A 15000-nucleotide genomic window follows, 5' to 3' on the forward strand; every position below is an offset into this window, starting at 1 on the left:
TAGTTTATTCCACTGCCAGTGGAATAAAGAGCTGCCGTTATTCCCCTGGCTCAGGAGGCGGAGCCTGGGCTCACCTTGGCCAGGTAGCGTAGAGCGCGAGCGAGTGGGAACACAGACACATGTTGACTCACACACTCTAATCTCCACGCCAGGTCACAGGAGTAAACAGTAGCATTCTGGCACTCAAGGACAAACAGCAAACTGTTAATATTTATTCAGTGGACCAAAGTCAATCTTTATTGATTCGTTTTTTTCGGGAAGCAGACAGAGGGTGCAGCGGCAGAGGTGAGTAACATTGTCCATGTTTTAAAAGACCTAACGGTTCTCTAATGCTGGTGTTTTGCATTCGTCTTGGCTGGATCAGAAGTGTAGGTGTATAGCACACAGTGAACCATGTATTAGCGCTGATGATCGCAGAGGAGATAGAGGGTTTGGAAGAGGTGTTTTAGTTGTTTAGGATCTTGATTGTGGAGGATCTGGATGTGATTTTAATATTCCTGGAACATCAGCGTCTGTGGAACAAGAGCAAAAACCTTGAGCGGGTTTATGAGAGGCAAGCAGCCGTGAGAGGTCTGTCAACTGTTGGCTTTTGGGATTTAGCACATTTTCACGGTAGATTTGGTTAAAGAATGTTGAGTCAATATGTTATGTTAGACTATTGTTAGGCTTCCCAAGATAACTTCTCTCTCTTTCTCTCGCCTCAGTCAGAAGGAGTCTAGTCTAGTGTGTGTTGTTTTCTTTATCTTAGCTTAATCACCTGTGTATTTTTAGAGGGAACATCTTGATTAGAAATATGACGTGATGCTTTCATCCTCCTAAAACAAAGCTGTGCTATTTCCATTTAGAAATATGGTATTAGACCCGAGAATGAATAGGAGATTATAATCGGATTAGTGTTTGACTAAATGATGCAGTGTGTTTTGGAAGTCTCCTGGATGTGTGTCTTCGTGCTCTGTCGTCTGTGAAGCGGCCATGTGTGATGGCAGTCTGCCAGATGTCGGAAAGATGGGTTCTAGCGTGTTAACGGCGACTCTATTAGCATCGAAGAAGGGCTGCGACTGCGTCTGCTTCCCCTTCCTGTCGTTCATTAGGGCTCCGAGCCCTGTAGCCATCTCAGATCTGTACCGGACTTCAGCTTGTCACATGGTGTCTTTATTCATTGGCTATCTTCTGATCTATTACTAACCATAAGAAGTTGTTATTGAATATCAAGAAATACTCTCTACTTTTGGAACGTTAAAATTAAATGTATCATCTACCTTATTAGTCATAGAATGGGAAATTAGGAAATAAGGGTGTCACGTCTTCGTTTTTTACATAACCATAAAAACTTCTAAATAGTTTTCTCTATACGTATGATAAATATATTATATGTACACAATCTGTTTACACAATATCTAAAATTATTGAAGATTCAAGCTTTCCATTGAGTTCAGACTGTGTGTGATTGTTGTGCTATTGTGTCCCTTTGAGGCCACAGATGGATTAGAATGTGGTGTCCAGTTTCAATGCATTCTGGGATCTGTAGTAGAGAGAGTTTTCTGGACAGCTGGCCTTGGGGGGGCACATCAAGGACCACCCTACACCCCCCCATTGGGCTTTGATCCCAACAAAAGGGGGGAGGGGGGGGGGGTTGGTAGTAGGAGTCTTGTCTCATAGGAATAACTAACCAGTGTTATTAAATACATATTTAACAAGGAATTCAACCCAGTGATGTGTCAAATTTTATAGGCCAAGGGACAGGAGGGGTTTGTCGACTGCCCTGAAGGGGCCATCATCCTGCATTCATAACGAATAGTGTGACCACGGCATACTTTGAACATTTAAACCAATGGCGAAACAGTTGTAGGTCGAGCCAAATATCGACAACGCAGTAACGTTCAATTACTATTGTCATCTGAAGCGGTTATGTTCGACCGGGGGCACACAGATTTTTGTTAAAATACGAAATCACAGGTCAAGATGGCCAAAAGAATGCGAAGCAATGCATAAACCCCTCCTGCCTCGTAGTTAAAATGGGCCGATTTTGAAGCAACATCCCAGTCAATATCTCATTCAATCACCGTAACACGAGCAGTCAGCCGGAGACATTCTCCTTTACTAGAAGAGCATCTGTGTGGACTCTGTGTGGACTCTCGGTGGCGTGGAATTAGTGTTTGCGGGCGACGGTGAGCTGTGTGTACAGCACGGCCGACACGCTGCGTCTGTCGGACGTCTGTGATGACGGGCGCCTGGCTGAGGCCCCGCATTCTAAACCGCTGGCTCCAGACTGATGTGACACAGAGCCTTGCGTAAGGTTTCAGGTTCCTCTATGAGAACCGAGGGGGAGGGGGGGAGGAGGGGGGGAGGAGGAGGGTGGGGAGGGGGGGGGGGGCAGTTCCTAGAATGCAGACTTCCTCCGGGCAGAGAGGGAGATGAGGTTAGGCCGGCGTGTACTTCGAACTACGACTGTAATTCCCCGTTTGATTATCCCGCCGTTTAGCCGACGCCTCGTCCACTCTGACTCTCTTTCTTAACATGTAGGGAGCGTGTTGCTCAAGGGTATATTGGAGATCGAACCCTTCGGCCTGGTGGCAAAGCGTCTAATGAATAGGACTATCCTGCCCCTGAAATGATGGATCAAGATTTGGGTGTTAACTGCGTTACGTGTAATGTTTAAGGTGCTCAAATGGTTCTGTCCTGCTTCCTCAGTGAAATCTAACCAGGCTCTTCCTCTTCTTCTTGTGTTTCAGAAATCGAGGCGAAGGAAGCGTGTGATTGGCTACGAGCGGCAGGGTTCCCTCAGTACGCTCAGCTTTTTGAGGGTAATTAAACATGCACAACTGCAATACACTACCAGACATCCATATAGAATACCATACACACTTTAAAGAGTATGATTTACAAATATTATATCTGTAATACATAATGATATCGATAGCTACAAATAGCACCATTCCATAAATGAAATGTCGTCCTATGCCTGATATATTGTATTCAAATCTTGTGTTTACTTTACTTGTAGTCACTCCAGTGAGTGCGCTTACCCTGTTCAGAGTATACAAGGAAAGATTCTAGTGTACCCTACCACATTGCACTAGTTGTGCTCAAATATACCTTGGTGCAAGAAAAACCAACAACAAGAAGGGGGGTAAAACCAAGATTAATGTTGGCGGATAAGAGAGGGGGAGGGAAATGAAGACTTTTGATACGACCCCCGTGGCTGGCGTGAGCCGCTGGTTGTTATTGAGTGAACGCTGGCGACACAGCAAGTGGGAGGGGCCACAGAAGGTGGTTGTGCTGTTACCGTTGTTTACACGTTCGAGTAAATGTGAGCAACTGATAGAGGGGCGAATCTCACACATCTGCAATTCAATGAACTAATTATGTTAACTACCGTAAACTATCATGCATTGCTAGAAACTTTTGTAATTACCATAAACTGCCATGACTAGCATAGTACACCATTATAACTACCATCTTACTCCAATGGCTAGTTAGAAGTTTTAATTATCTATCTATGTAGGCCAACTACAACTTTATACTAATCTACCAAAATACCATACTGTTACAGAATTTAGCATTCGTGGTATTAATAATACATCCAGGGAGCGGGTAAATAGCATTACTTATTTGGGTGCTATTAAAAACAGAATGTGATTCTCAACAGCTATTTTTATAAAAGAATAAATGATAAATTACATTAAGATATGGCTAGTTCGGATAAATACTGTTAAATATAAAGATCGACACGGGATAAGGGAGCTATTTAGAGTGTTTGGAAATTTGGATTGCCGTTTTAACTTCCACTGTCTATTGGGACTTCAAAACAGTTTTCCATGGAGCCACAGAACACGTGTGAAATGTTTCCGACCAGAACCTCCGTCTGTGAGAGGCCTCTGTGCTCTGTGTTCTGTACCAGGCCTGGAGCTAAAGCTCTCTCACACTCAGCACTAGCAAACAGACCAGAAGAAGACAGCCTTTTCTTTTAAAGTCCTTATCTTCCCCCCAGATCCACTTTCCTTATAAACATCCCCCCCGACTAAAAATAGACGCTCCGAGGACATTTAAAATATGATTTATAATAGTTTAAAGAAGCCCGGCTCCTCAAGTGTTCAGCAGGCTTTAGTTGTTACTTTTATAAACATGTCTCGTCAAGACGAGGGAATGAGCGAATGCTTTACAGTAATCTAAATGAACTCAACACTCGGGTTGTTGTTATGATTTGGAAGTTATGGACAGAGGCTACCGCGTGTAGTTTTAGTAACGCTTATTTGCGCTACTTTATTTTGCATTAATGTTATGTTTATAAAATATGTATTTGATAAATATATATTTTATACATTATGATATATAATATAAAATGGAACAAACTACTCCGACTTTGCTCATAATTTCCAACAGACATTTATGCGTGACGGGTGAATTAGTCTGTGACGAATACGTCCCCCGTCTGCGAGCAGGTAAAGCCACGTCTGCCAGTCGCGCTTAAACCAAAAAACCGCACAACTTTTTACGACAGCAGAATGCCCTGGAATGCTGGATGCGGAGGGTCTGCATCTGGTTGCAGCGAGGGAGTTATGTAAGAGCAGGGGGCGCATAGCCAACGCACAACGTCATGCTCGCACAAGTCTCAACGCTGACATTAGGGGGAATCCTGTCTCTTCTCATTAACGTTACACTGGCCCCCCAAAAAATGCACTGGTGTACCGTCCACAGCGCTGGAACTCTGCCATACTTCACTGCTCTTGTGGAAAAAACGTGGTCCCGAGTTTTATATTCATCTCGGTAACGTCAACATCTGGTCCTACTTTCTTTTCTGACCATTTGTCAAAATGACTGAATTTCAGTCTAATTTCATACTGGTTTGAAGTTTAGCAGTCATGTGCACATCAGTGGAACAACAAGCAGCAGTCACTTGTGGCAAAGCAATGCTTGAATATCAGGCGCATCAACGCTGCAAAACAAGTGAATAGAAAAATGAGAATCTTTATTTAAAGAATAAACTAATAAATGGGAAACAGATCGTGATTTAAAAGGGACTGTAACATGATAGGTATCTCAGCAGAATGTACAGGACAGTCGTATCAATTCAAATTAGTTGAATATTATTTTGTAGGCAGTGTGCAGTGTTCCAAGTTCTTCAGGAAAATAACATATATCTTACCAAACTTATCTTCTCTATCTTATCTTATCATATAAAAAGCACAAAAAATAAAAGCTGTTCAAATGTTGTATTTGAAAACAACAGCTTTTATTTTTTGTGCTTTTTATATGATGAGGTATTGATGATGAGGTATTAACAGTATGAAAAGAGTACTTTATGTATAATGCTATTTATATTTGTTTGTTCTCCCCAGACTCGCAGTTCCCGATAGACATCAGTCCAGTGAAGAGAGATCATGACTTCCTAGAGAAGGACCTGGTTGAACCCCTTTGCAGGTGAGTCAGTCCTCTCGTTTTCTGGGCCCCGCCAACTATAACAAAAGATCAGAGATTCAGAGTCTGGTGTCGGTGGCTCGAGTCGTGCTCGGCCTGAAATGGAAAAACACATATACTGCCAGAACCCATAGTGACCAACAGAAAACCGTCCAACACAGTGACTCCCGTAGCAACTGCCTTTATGGTATCTTCATGGATTCTCTGTCTTCAATCAACGTCCATAAATATCAGCTCAAACCCACTTGTGGATTCGTTATCTGCTGATTGATGGAGGTGATCGTAATTGGTTTAGGGTGGATGATGCAACCCTGCCCCGTCTCTGAAGACAGCTCAGACGGATGAATTATGAAGTGAAACTTAGTCGAACTTCATGAGGCTTATCAGACTAGCCTTTAGTTGGCCGCCACTTCAGATCAAAGAGCAGCGGGATGATATCGGCTTGGGTTAGCTCGAGATCTACGTCCCCCCTAGTTGCTTATCGCTAAGTCACATCCAGACATCAGGCTGGCAGACTGGAAGCTGATAACCTTTACGGAGACCAGACAACAAAACCACAATGAAAAGCCTTCTGTGTATTAGCATGGAGCTGGAATGTACAGGGTAAACGGTGTTGTTGTTGCTGTTGTTGAAATAGGATAGCTGGTATCCCCGCAGACCAGACAGCGTACTAGCACCGTAGGGCCTCACCAATACTCAAGGGTCAGGATAGTGTCGTGCTGATGAGATTGTTTGACTCCCAGACTGCATGTTCTGGGTTTGAGTCCCCAGTGTCCAGAGTCTAGCTGTTGGCGCCTTAGAGCGTGATGCCCCCTAACCTCTGACTGCGCCTTAACGACATGTATCTGAATCAAGTGTGAGTAGCTGTGGACAATAGCATCTGCTGATGTTTCGCTGATAAGGACTAGACTAGTGACGTTTTAGTTATAATAAATAATGATTTGGTCTATATTTATATTCAATTGTAATACCGTAAGAGGGGAGGGGGCTACAGTAACTATGGAAACCCTCCTAAGAACGAAGCAGGACCCACTTGACTTGAGCTCTTTTATTGGTTCCCCCCTGTGAACCAATAGGAACGTGTTGTATCGGACCCTGGCTGTTTAGCTTATTTTTGGTATTTGGTTGAGATGTACTGAAGGCTCATGCGGCACAGTTAAGTCCTTAACTTAAGTTATCAGACTGTTACTTATTAATGTCTTATCACAATGGCACGTTGCACCATTAGGCTGTGTGTTTCCCTTATTAATTAAAATGAAGCCATTCAAATGGATATCATCTTTATCTTTATTGCCTTCATCAAAATAAAACATGCATCATCCCTAATATTCCCCATTAGAGAAATCGGTAAAAGCGTACACATTCAGAGGTTTTCCCTCAATGTCGGACTCGTTTTGGTCTTGGTATCTGATCTTTGTGTTACAGAGGTTCCCCTGTGGGGATGTCCTCTGGTCTACAGCAACGATGCAACCAAGACACACGGGGGCCTGGCTTGGGTCTTTTGTCCATAGAACAGCCCTGAATCTGCTTCTAACTGAGCAAAGAGAGTCATTATGTCATTAAAGTCCCACAAATAAGGCCCTTATTTGTCCTGGATCCCCTCACTGGCTGGAGCCACTTCCTCCATGCATGCCCTCATCTTTCCCCCAGGTTTCCAGGCGGTTCTTCAGGCCTATTTTCAGGCCTTTACTCTGTTCGTTCCACATACTCTGATCAGCCACAGACCTCTAATCACTAGGTCCCTTTCCTCTGCCTGCTGTCCTTTTGTTTATAGAGAAGATATTTCAACGGGGGAGGGGGGGGGGGGGGGGGGGGGGAAACAGACCTGACCTGAAAAGATTTTTGTTTAGATTTATTTGTATTATTTATTTGTGACAGTAACAGCCAAGACCAACTGCCAACAGTTTATAGTTCACTCCTCTGAGTGGCCGTTCCCACGGAGTGCATCCATTTCCCTGTAAAAATTGCTCATCTCAGTACCTCTATGTAGGCCAAGTGCTAACTGAAACATAAAATTATGTTCCGGAAAGCATATTTTAGTGTTCAGGGGAAAAAGGGGGCGAAAACAGTTAGGAAAAACATCACTGAGCCCGGGAATAGCTGGAGTGTAAATATAGGCTGCCGCACAGCCTATTAGCGCGGCATGAGGAATCGCTCCTGCTCAAACCCACCACGGACCACCCTTCCACCGCCACAATCATTTAACGGTAATGGGCAGCGATGGGTCCCAGAGATCGGACACCAGCGGCGGTCCTGTGGCTGAGGTCTGGTCTGTGGTGGGCAGTGGAAACTCATCTGTTTTCCTACAACCAGCTCCACTTCAGCTATGCTTGTCAGAACCATTTGTCTCCCCGGCGAACTGACAGGGATATTTCTTATATCCCTTTCTTATCGCTTTCTTAATTTCTGTGGGAGAAGAACGGCAAGGTGGAATCGAGTGGATTATTCTTTTTAGGGTTTGATTGATTGATTTAACCTTCATTTTTTAAATGTTTGTTTGAATTGTTTTTTTTCCAGGCGTCTGATCACCTTGAACAAGTGTGCCTCTATGAAACTTGATGTTAATCTCCCAAGGAAAAAGGTAAGAGTCAACAGTTTGCTCTTTTCAGCGGCCACATAAATTACAACAATATACTTAAATTAATAATAACAACAACACATTTTTCTACCAAATGTACGGGTCAGCAACGGGTGACCCAGGCGATTGTCTCAGGGGATTTGTCGTCCGTCGGTCTGGTTGCGGAATCTGGCTTCCATTGTGTTGCTAATAATGTTCTTGACATTTATGTTATTGTAGTACAATGCTCATATTTTACTTATATTGTAATTATTTTAAGAGAAGATAAGTTAAGATACTTTATCTAAACCAGACGTCAAATGTGAATGCCACGGGAGAATGTGCAGTGCAGCATTAAAATGAAAAAAAGAATATATATAATTAATAAAAAAAGTCTATGTAAAACTGTCTATGTATATAACCTAACAAACTCCTTTGGTCCTCCTGCAAATCTTTTATCATTCATAGGATTATCCTGAGCTTGCCCAGTACTTTAAACCTTTTTTTCTGTTGTGGAAAATACTAAGATAATACCCCTGAATCCTGTCCAGCCACATTCTGTGCTACCTGAGAGGGTAGCATTGTGTCCATAGCCCCTGAAATATACACTGCTATATTTCAAGATCTTTGTTGGGTCTATCTGGCTGGAAACTATGTATGGGATTCACGTGTCTTGGATTATATCACCGCAGTAAAGTAAGGGGTTAATCTCAGCGTTTAAATTCAGAACAGACACATCCCCAGGCTATAGGTGTAGCGTGTGTGATGTAACGCAGGTTGAATCTCAGCACATTCCAACTCACCCACACCTTGCAAACATCAGCATCAAAAGCGACACGCGGCAATAAAACCCAAAGCACCAAATTTGAAGGATTAATGCATAAATAAAAGGAACAAAGGGAATCTAACTTTATATGACTAAGCTGAACCTGCCCGAATGTGAGGATAAAGCTGAAGCCGACCAAATGTGATCATAAAAATGTCAAACATACATTAAACATAGATGAGGACAATGGTAAAAAGGTTTTAGCAATTTCCTGCTGTGACACCTGAATCTTCCTCCCTGGTTAGTGGCATGTTACTCTGTCTTGTAAATTCTTACCTGTCTGATACGCGATGAAGCTGGTCTGATTCTTCTTCGGTGGTGTCTCCCAGAGTGAAGATTCAGACGAGGAGGACGTGTTCGCCATCAGCGACCGATGGACCTTTGAGTGGACCAGCCGCAGGTGGTCCCGCCTCCAGGACATAGACGGTTTCCTCGGCAACCAGGGGGAGGGGCTTCCCAACGGCGGGGGCGGGGCTCCCCTGAAGGCGGCCACCAGCAGCGAGAGCGTTCTGACCGACCTCAGCGAGCCCGAGGTGTCGTCGCTGCACAGCGAGAGCAGCGGCGGCAGCGCCCCGACCGGGGGGGGGCCCAGCACCGAGGACTCGGACGGCTCCAACCAGACGGGCTCCGACTCGGCCGCCATGCCGGACCCCACCGCCGTCGGCCTGTCCCACATCGCCAGGGACGGCACCGGCTACGGCTCCCTGCCCCGGAGGCACGCCCGGCTGGGACGCACGCGCGCCAAAGACTTCCTGAAGCGCATGGAGACACTGCGGTCCCGGGGGGCTCTGACCGGCAGCCGCAAAACGCCGTCGATAGGCGCCCCCGTTCTGCAGGACCCCCCGCCGGGGCTGACGAGCGTCCGATGCGTGGAGATCGTCGACGGGGAGATGCCGCCGCCGTCGCCGCCGCCGCTGCCGCATCCGCCGCCGCCGCCGCCTTCGGGGGTCCGGACGGCGACCTCCCAGTCGACCAGCGAGGGCAGCAGCTGCGCCTCCAGCGGCAGCGCGGCCAGCACCCCCAGCCTGAAGGAGCGCAAGGCCACGCGGGCGGACCACAAGCGCAGCGGCATGTACCTGGAGGACCTGGACATCTTCTCCTCGGCCGGCCAGGTGAAGAGGGTCGCCGAGCAGAACCGCCGCAACGAGTTCTGCTCCCACGAGGACCTGGTGGTCCACATCCCCAAGGACCACAAGCCCGGGACCTTCCCCAAAGCCCTGTCCATCGAGAGCCTGTCGCCCACCGTGAGCGCCGCCGCCGCGATCCCCAACGGCAAAGTCGCCCCGACGAACTGGCACCAGGCGGGCGTCCGCCTCGTCTCCCCGGCGGCGGCGTTGGCGGCGCCCGCCCCCGGCACCAAGGAGCCGCGGCCCATGACGCAGTGCTGCTCCCGGGGCAGCCGCATCAGCGTGTACGACAACGTGCCCGGGTCCCACCTGTACGCCAGCACGGGGGACCTGATCGACATGGAGAAGGAGGACCTATTCCCCCACCTGGACGACATCCTGCTCCACGTCAACGGCCTGCAGCAGATCGTGGACCGCTGGTCCCAGAACGTGCTCCCCGCGGCCGAGGCCAAGAGCCAGGGGGGCGTCCGGGGAGGAGGGGACGCCGGCTCGGGGCCGCAGTCCTCCGGGAGGATCGCTCTGGACTTTGAGGCGGACGCGGCGACGGAGGGCCAGCGCACGCCCGGCAACGGAGAGCGGGACCAGGTGTCGCTGGCGGAGCTGGAGGGGAGCCGGGTCCGGGAGCGACGGGACTCCGGGGTCGGGGCGTCGCTGACCAGACCCAGACGGTAAGCGCCGCGCGCTGGATCGAGGAAACTATGCTGAAGAGTGACAGGTGGACACCTGATACAAATCAATACATCGACCATTACAATGGCTGCTGATGTATGTTGGCACAGCTTCTGTTTAAGAATGATCAATCAGGCCCAATCCCATTTCTACCCCTTTCCCCTTACCCCTCCCCCTTGTTTTGAAGGGGTAAGGGTAAGGGGGAAGGGGTAGAAATGGGATTGGGACTTAATGAATGAAGAGTCAAATCACTTTGGACAATCGGCCAATCAGAAAGAGCCGTCGATTGTTCCACAAGAGAAGAGATTATGCGGTACCTTGATTTGAAGGTTGAACCTGCAAATGTCGCTCTAATATTCCCCTGTGTGTTATAGTTTCTCTCTTTTGTTCCCTCCCTGTAGGTTACGATGGCCAAGCTTCCAGATAGCCAATCGGCTCAGCCTCTCGGTGGCGTCCCTGCAGATCACCAACCAATCAGCAGGCCAGCTGAGTCTGCTGCAGAAGTTCTCTCTGCTCCGCCTGACGGCCACCATGGAGAAATACTCCATGTCCAACCGCCACGGCTGGACCTGGTGAGGCACCGAGCACATCACCTCACACTTCAGCCAATCAGAAATATTCAGGGGGATTCATTTGTTTTGTCCTGAATCTGAAAAACAGGATCCCATCTCAATGAGAGTGCCCTAGCTGCTTAAAAACATGTTAATGCTATTTCTAATAGCTATTAGAAAAAGGTCTACAAAGATGCATTCGATTAAATCGATTAGTAAAGTAAGTAAAAGAGTAAGCAACTTGTGCTTTACCAGAGACGTTGAGATGTTTTTTAAACACAGGTATGTCTCAGCAGCCGAAGTATTGTGCGTCCAGACGGTTAACGACTTGGTTTGTGCGCTGGACTGCTTCCCCGCAGGTCCGTGCCAAAGTTCATGAAGCGGATGAAGGTACCGGACTACAAGGACAAGAACGTGTTTGGGGTCCCCCTCATCGTGCACGTGCAGCGGTCGGGTCAGCCGCTGCCCCTCAGCCTGCAGCAGGCCCTGCGGTACCTGAGGAGCCAGTGTCTCGACCAGGTCGGTGCCCCCGTAGTGGCCCTGGGAGGGGACAGCCCTGACCTGCGGCACCAAACACCGTATTTTTCCTGCTTGGAAGACGCATACAAATCTATTTCTATTCATACTTTGCACGTGACGTCACGACGACTTGTTAATCAACCCATTCTTGAAAAAAAGTTAGCTATCCGTACTTTTGAAGGCTTTCATTTCACGGTATAAGGTGATGGATTCTCTATAAGATAAATGTAAATATCTCAAAACTCTGGTCGAGACGTTGCCAACTTCAAAGCAATGAACGCATCAGCGAGTGCTGTGTATGGATCACAAGTTTATCTTTAGAGTATGTTTATCCTTTCTTGATATTTAATTTGAACATTTATGATCTATAGTTGATGGATTGTAGTATTGGAAATCTGCAAGGCTGCAATTCCCCTGGCTGGCCGCTGTTCGCCGCCATTTTTTCGGCGTCTGTTGCCCTCCAGGTAGCCATGGTAGTCACGTGACCGCAAAGTATGAATAAGAGCATTTTATAATCTGAGGAGTCTTTTTATTATCTGAATTATTGTTTTCAAATCACCCCAAACTAACCAGTATTCCCTGGCAGGGGTCTTCCCTGACCCATACCACATTATAACAGTTGTTTTAGTATCGGCTTTTAGGACTAAAAGACATCTAATGTATTGCTTGAAGTGGCAAACGAACAGTCTTACTGTGCATAACCAGTATGCTAATAGATCAAGTTCAGTCATTCTGTGTCACGTGTCAAAACCAACCGGCGTGCGTTAGTAAGCTCGTGATCCCCAGACCCACAGCGGGCTAGCTTGTCCCGCTAACCAGCTCTGTTTGGCTTTCTAGGTGGGCTTGTTTCGTAAGTCGGGGGTGAAGTCTCGGATCCAGGCTCTGCGGCAAATGACCGAGAACTCCCCGGACAACGTCAACTACCAGGACCAGTCGGCCTACGACGTGGCCGACATGGTGAAGCAGTTCTTCAGAGACCTCCCGGAACCGCTGCTGACCAGCAAGCTAGGGGAGACCTTCCTCCATATCTACCAGTGTGAGTGTCCAGGGGGGGGCCGGCTTCCTCTCAACCCTGAAGTCGTTCGATTGTTGTTCAGAGTCAGACTTGTGTAACACGTGGACAAAGTGCAATCAAACACTGACCCCGGCTCGCAATCTTTTTGTTGCCCAACCAGCATGTGCTCATGCTCAGTAGTCTCGACTTCAGTCATTATGTCAAAAGAAGCAGATGCTTTTATTTGTTTATTACTTTTCATACATGTATTTCATAAGGGTTCGGGCTTCTTGCTCAAGGACGCCTACAGTTCGATGGGGGACCTTGGGGTTTGAACACCGAACCTTTCATCTGTAACTAGTTATCCCCCAGTGTGGTCATTGTTTTCCTGTGTGGTGTGAGACAGTCCGGCTTTAACTGTCTTCCCCCATGTGTGTCCTCTCCTCCCAGATGTCTCCAAGGACCAGCGGCTTCAGGCCGTTCAGGCGGCCATCATGCTGATGTCGGACGAGAACCGCGAGGTGCTGCAGACGCTGCTCTGCTTCCTCAGCGATGTCACTTCCTCCGTGGAGGAGAACCAGATGACCCCCATGAACATCGCCGTGTGCCTGGCCCCCTCCCTCTTCCACCTCAACCTCCTGAAGAAGGACAACCTCTCCCCCCGGTGAGATAAAGCCCCCTAACCTAACCCCCTGTCAGACCCCCCTAACATCCCAGTAGTGCTTCATCCTGCCCGGGCGGAGACAGACACCTCCCAAGTCTCTTTCATCCTCCTCTCAGCTCCGTCCCTTCCACTTATCCCTGCTCTGTTTGTGAGCGACCCAGAGGTATGTAGCGTGTGTATATCGTACTAGAAGCTCCTAGCTCTTAAAGGCAATCACCCACCCAGCCAGCCAACCCCCTGTTAAAACCCACCTTCATAATGATGCCCACCCTCATCCCACCAAGCGGACGTGTAAACCGCGCTGGTGAGTCACATCGGCCCGAGGTGCCGTTGTGTGTTTGAGGTTTAAGGGTGTTTCCACGGACCTGGTTTTGAAGAGCGCTTTGCAGGGCTTTATGAGGCCGGGCTGGGTCTGGCCAGAGCCAGCAGGGGCTGATGAACCACGTTGTGATGGTTTCTGGAAGCATCAAAGCCCTGCCCTGCTGTGAGCTGGGGGCTTGGGGACAGGAGATGGTGCGTTTAGGCAGGCGACAGAGTCTACTTTAATGACGGCAGTCTGCTGTCCGGTTTATGAGCTCAACCTTAACGCAGACGCTTTCTTGGGGCTGGCGTTGTTCTGGTCTTGTTTTGTTTATTCTCTTTATGTGTTTTCGAGGATATTCTTTCAGGCTGTAACTGTGATGAAGGACAACCTGTAACTGGGGTAAAGGACGTAGTTAAGCTGTGATGAAGGACAGACTAACTGTGATAAAGGACACGACTGCCAAGGGGAGACTGTAGCTGTTATGAACTGTTTTATTCTGTCTTTGGTTATCTTCAACGAGACAAAAATCGAAATGGATTTTAATCAATACAATAAGTAGACAAAAAAATATTGATCCATTGACTTTCAGATGTTTTGAGATGCTACGGTTTGGTGACCTTAGTGGTCATGTAAACTGGCAGAAAGGAGTATATTAATAACGACCGTAACCTGGTTGCTCTGCGTCACTGGATCTGGCTGTGCTTGTCAACGTGTTGGGTGATGAAGGAACATGTAGGTGAAGGTTGGCCTGCTTGTCTCCAGGGCCTTGCAGAAGAAGTACGCCACGGGCCGACCGGACCAGAAGGACCTGAACGAGAACCTGGCGGCGACGCAGGGCCTCGCTCACATGATCACGGAGTGCAACCGTCTGTTCGAGGTACCGCCGCACTTACTCTTCATATTAAGTATTTTTATCAAGACGGGGCTTACAGTGATTTCAGAGATAGGCAGATAGAGGTCATGCATGGTCATTTTATCCAAAGTGACTTTACAGAAAATCCAGCTACAGGAAGGTCATTAAGTGGCAGGCTGAAAATATACCGAAGTACGGAAGCTAACGTCATAGAAAGAGGTATAATGCTGCCCCCTATAGTCCACACCATGAACTCCCTCTCAAAAGGAATCTCTTATCGACTGTGTAACAAGTACATTAAAAGCATACAATTAAAATTTGAGTATTTGTATAAAGTTCAAGTAGTTTGGAAGCAGCTGGACATAGAGCCGGGTCGCTATGAGAACCAGCTACGGGGAAAAGATAAAGCTGTCTCTTAAGAGTCCAGGAGGCACACTCTGAGGAGCCCCGAGGTCTCAACCCTGCCACCCTCGGTGCGTCCCTGCAGATCCCCCACGAGATGGTCACCCAGTCCCGCA

General features: G+C 47.7%; 1 protein-coding gene across 3 annotated transcripts in view; it reads left to right on the top strand.

The window, feature by feature from the left end:
* The window catches only part of stard13b (StAR-related lipid transfer (START) domain containing 13b), a 34969-nt gene that overhangs the window by 16091 nt on the left and 3878 nt on the right, over positions 1 to 15000 (top strand). Inside the window, exons 1-11 of one of the 3 annotated variants that reach the window (XM_056610898.1) lie at positions 158 to 285; positions 2733 to 2804; positions 5340 to 5421; positions 7936 to 7999; positions 9131 to 10596; positions 10999 to 11169; positions 11508 to 11667; positions 12505 to 12703; positions 13112 to 13325; positions 14392 to 14506; positions 14970 to 15000. The exon at positions 14970 to 15000 is cut by the window's right edge and continues 191 nt beyond it. In XM_056610898.1, the coding sequence (XP_056466873.1) occupies positions 7967 to 7999; positions 9131 to 10596; positions 10999 to 11169; positions 11508 to 11667; positions 12505 to 12703; positions 13112 to 13325; positions 14392 to 14506; positions 14970 to 15000 (2389 nt within the window). In that variant the 5' untranslated portion in view covers positions 158 to 285; positions 2733 to 2804; positions 5340 to 5421; positions 7936 to 7966. Of the gene's footprint in view, positions 1 to 157; positions 286 to 465; positions 571 to 2732; positions 2805 to 5339; positions 5422 to 7935; positions 8000 to 9130; positions 10597 to 10998; positions 11170 to 11507; positions 11668 to 12504; positions 12704 to 13111; positions 13326 to 14391; positions 14507 to 14969 lie in introns of those variants that run through there. The other 2 variants (XM_056610899.1, XM_056610897.1) reach the window with 2 other exon arrangements.

This window comes from Gadus chalcogrammus, chromosome 16 (genome assembly GCF_026213295.1).
Source record: "Gadus chalcogrammus isolate NIFS_2021 chromosome 16, NIFS_Gcha_1.0, whole genome shotgun sequence".
Taxonomy (NCBI): Eukaryota; Metazoa; Chordata; class Actinopteri; order Gadiformes; family Gadidae; genus Gadus; species Gadus chalcogrammus.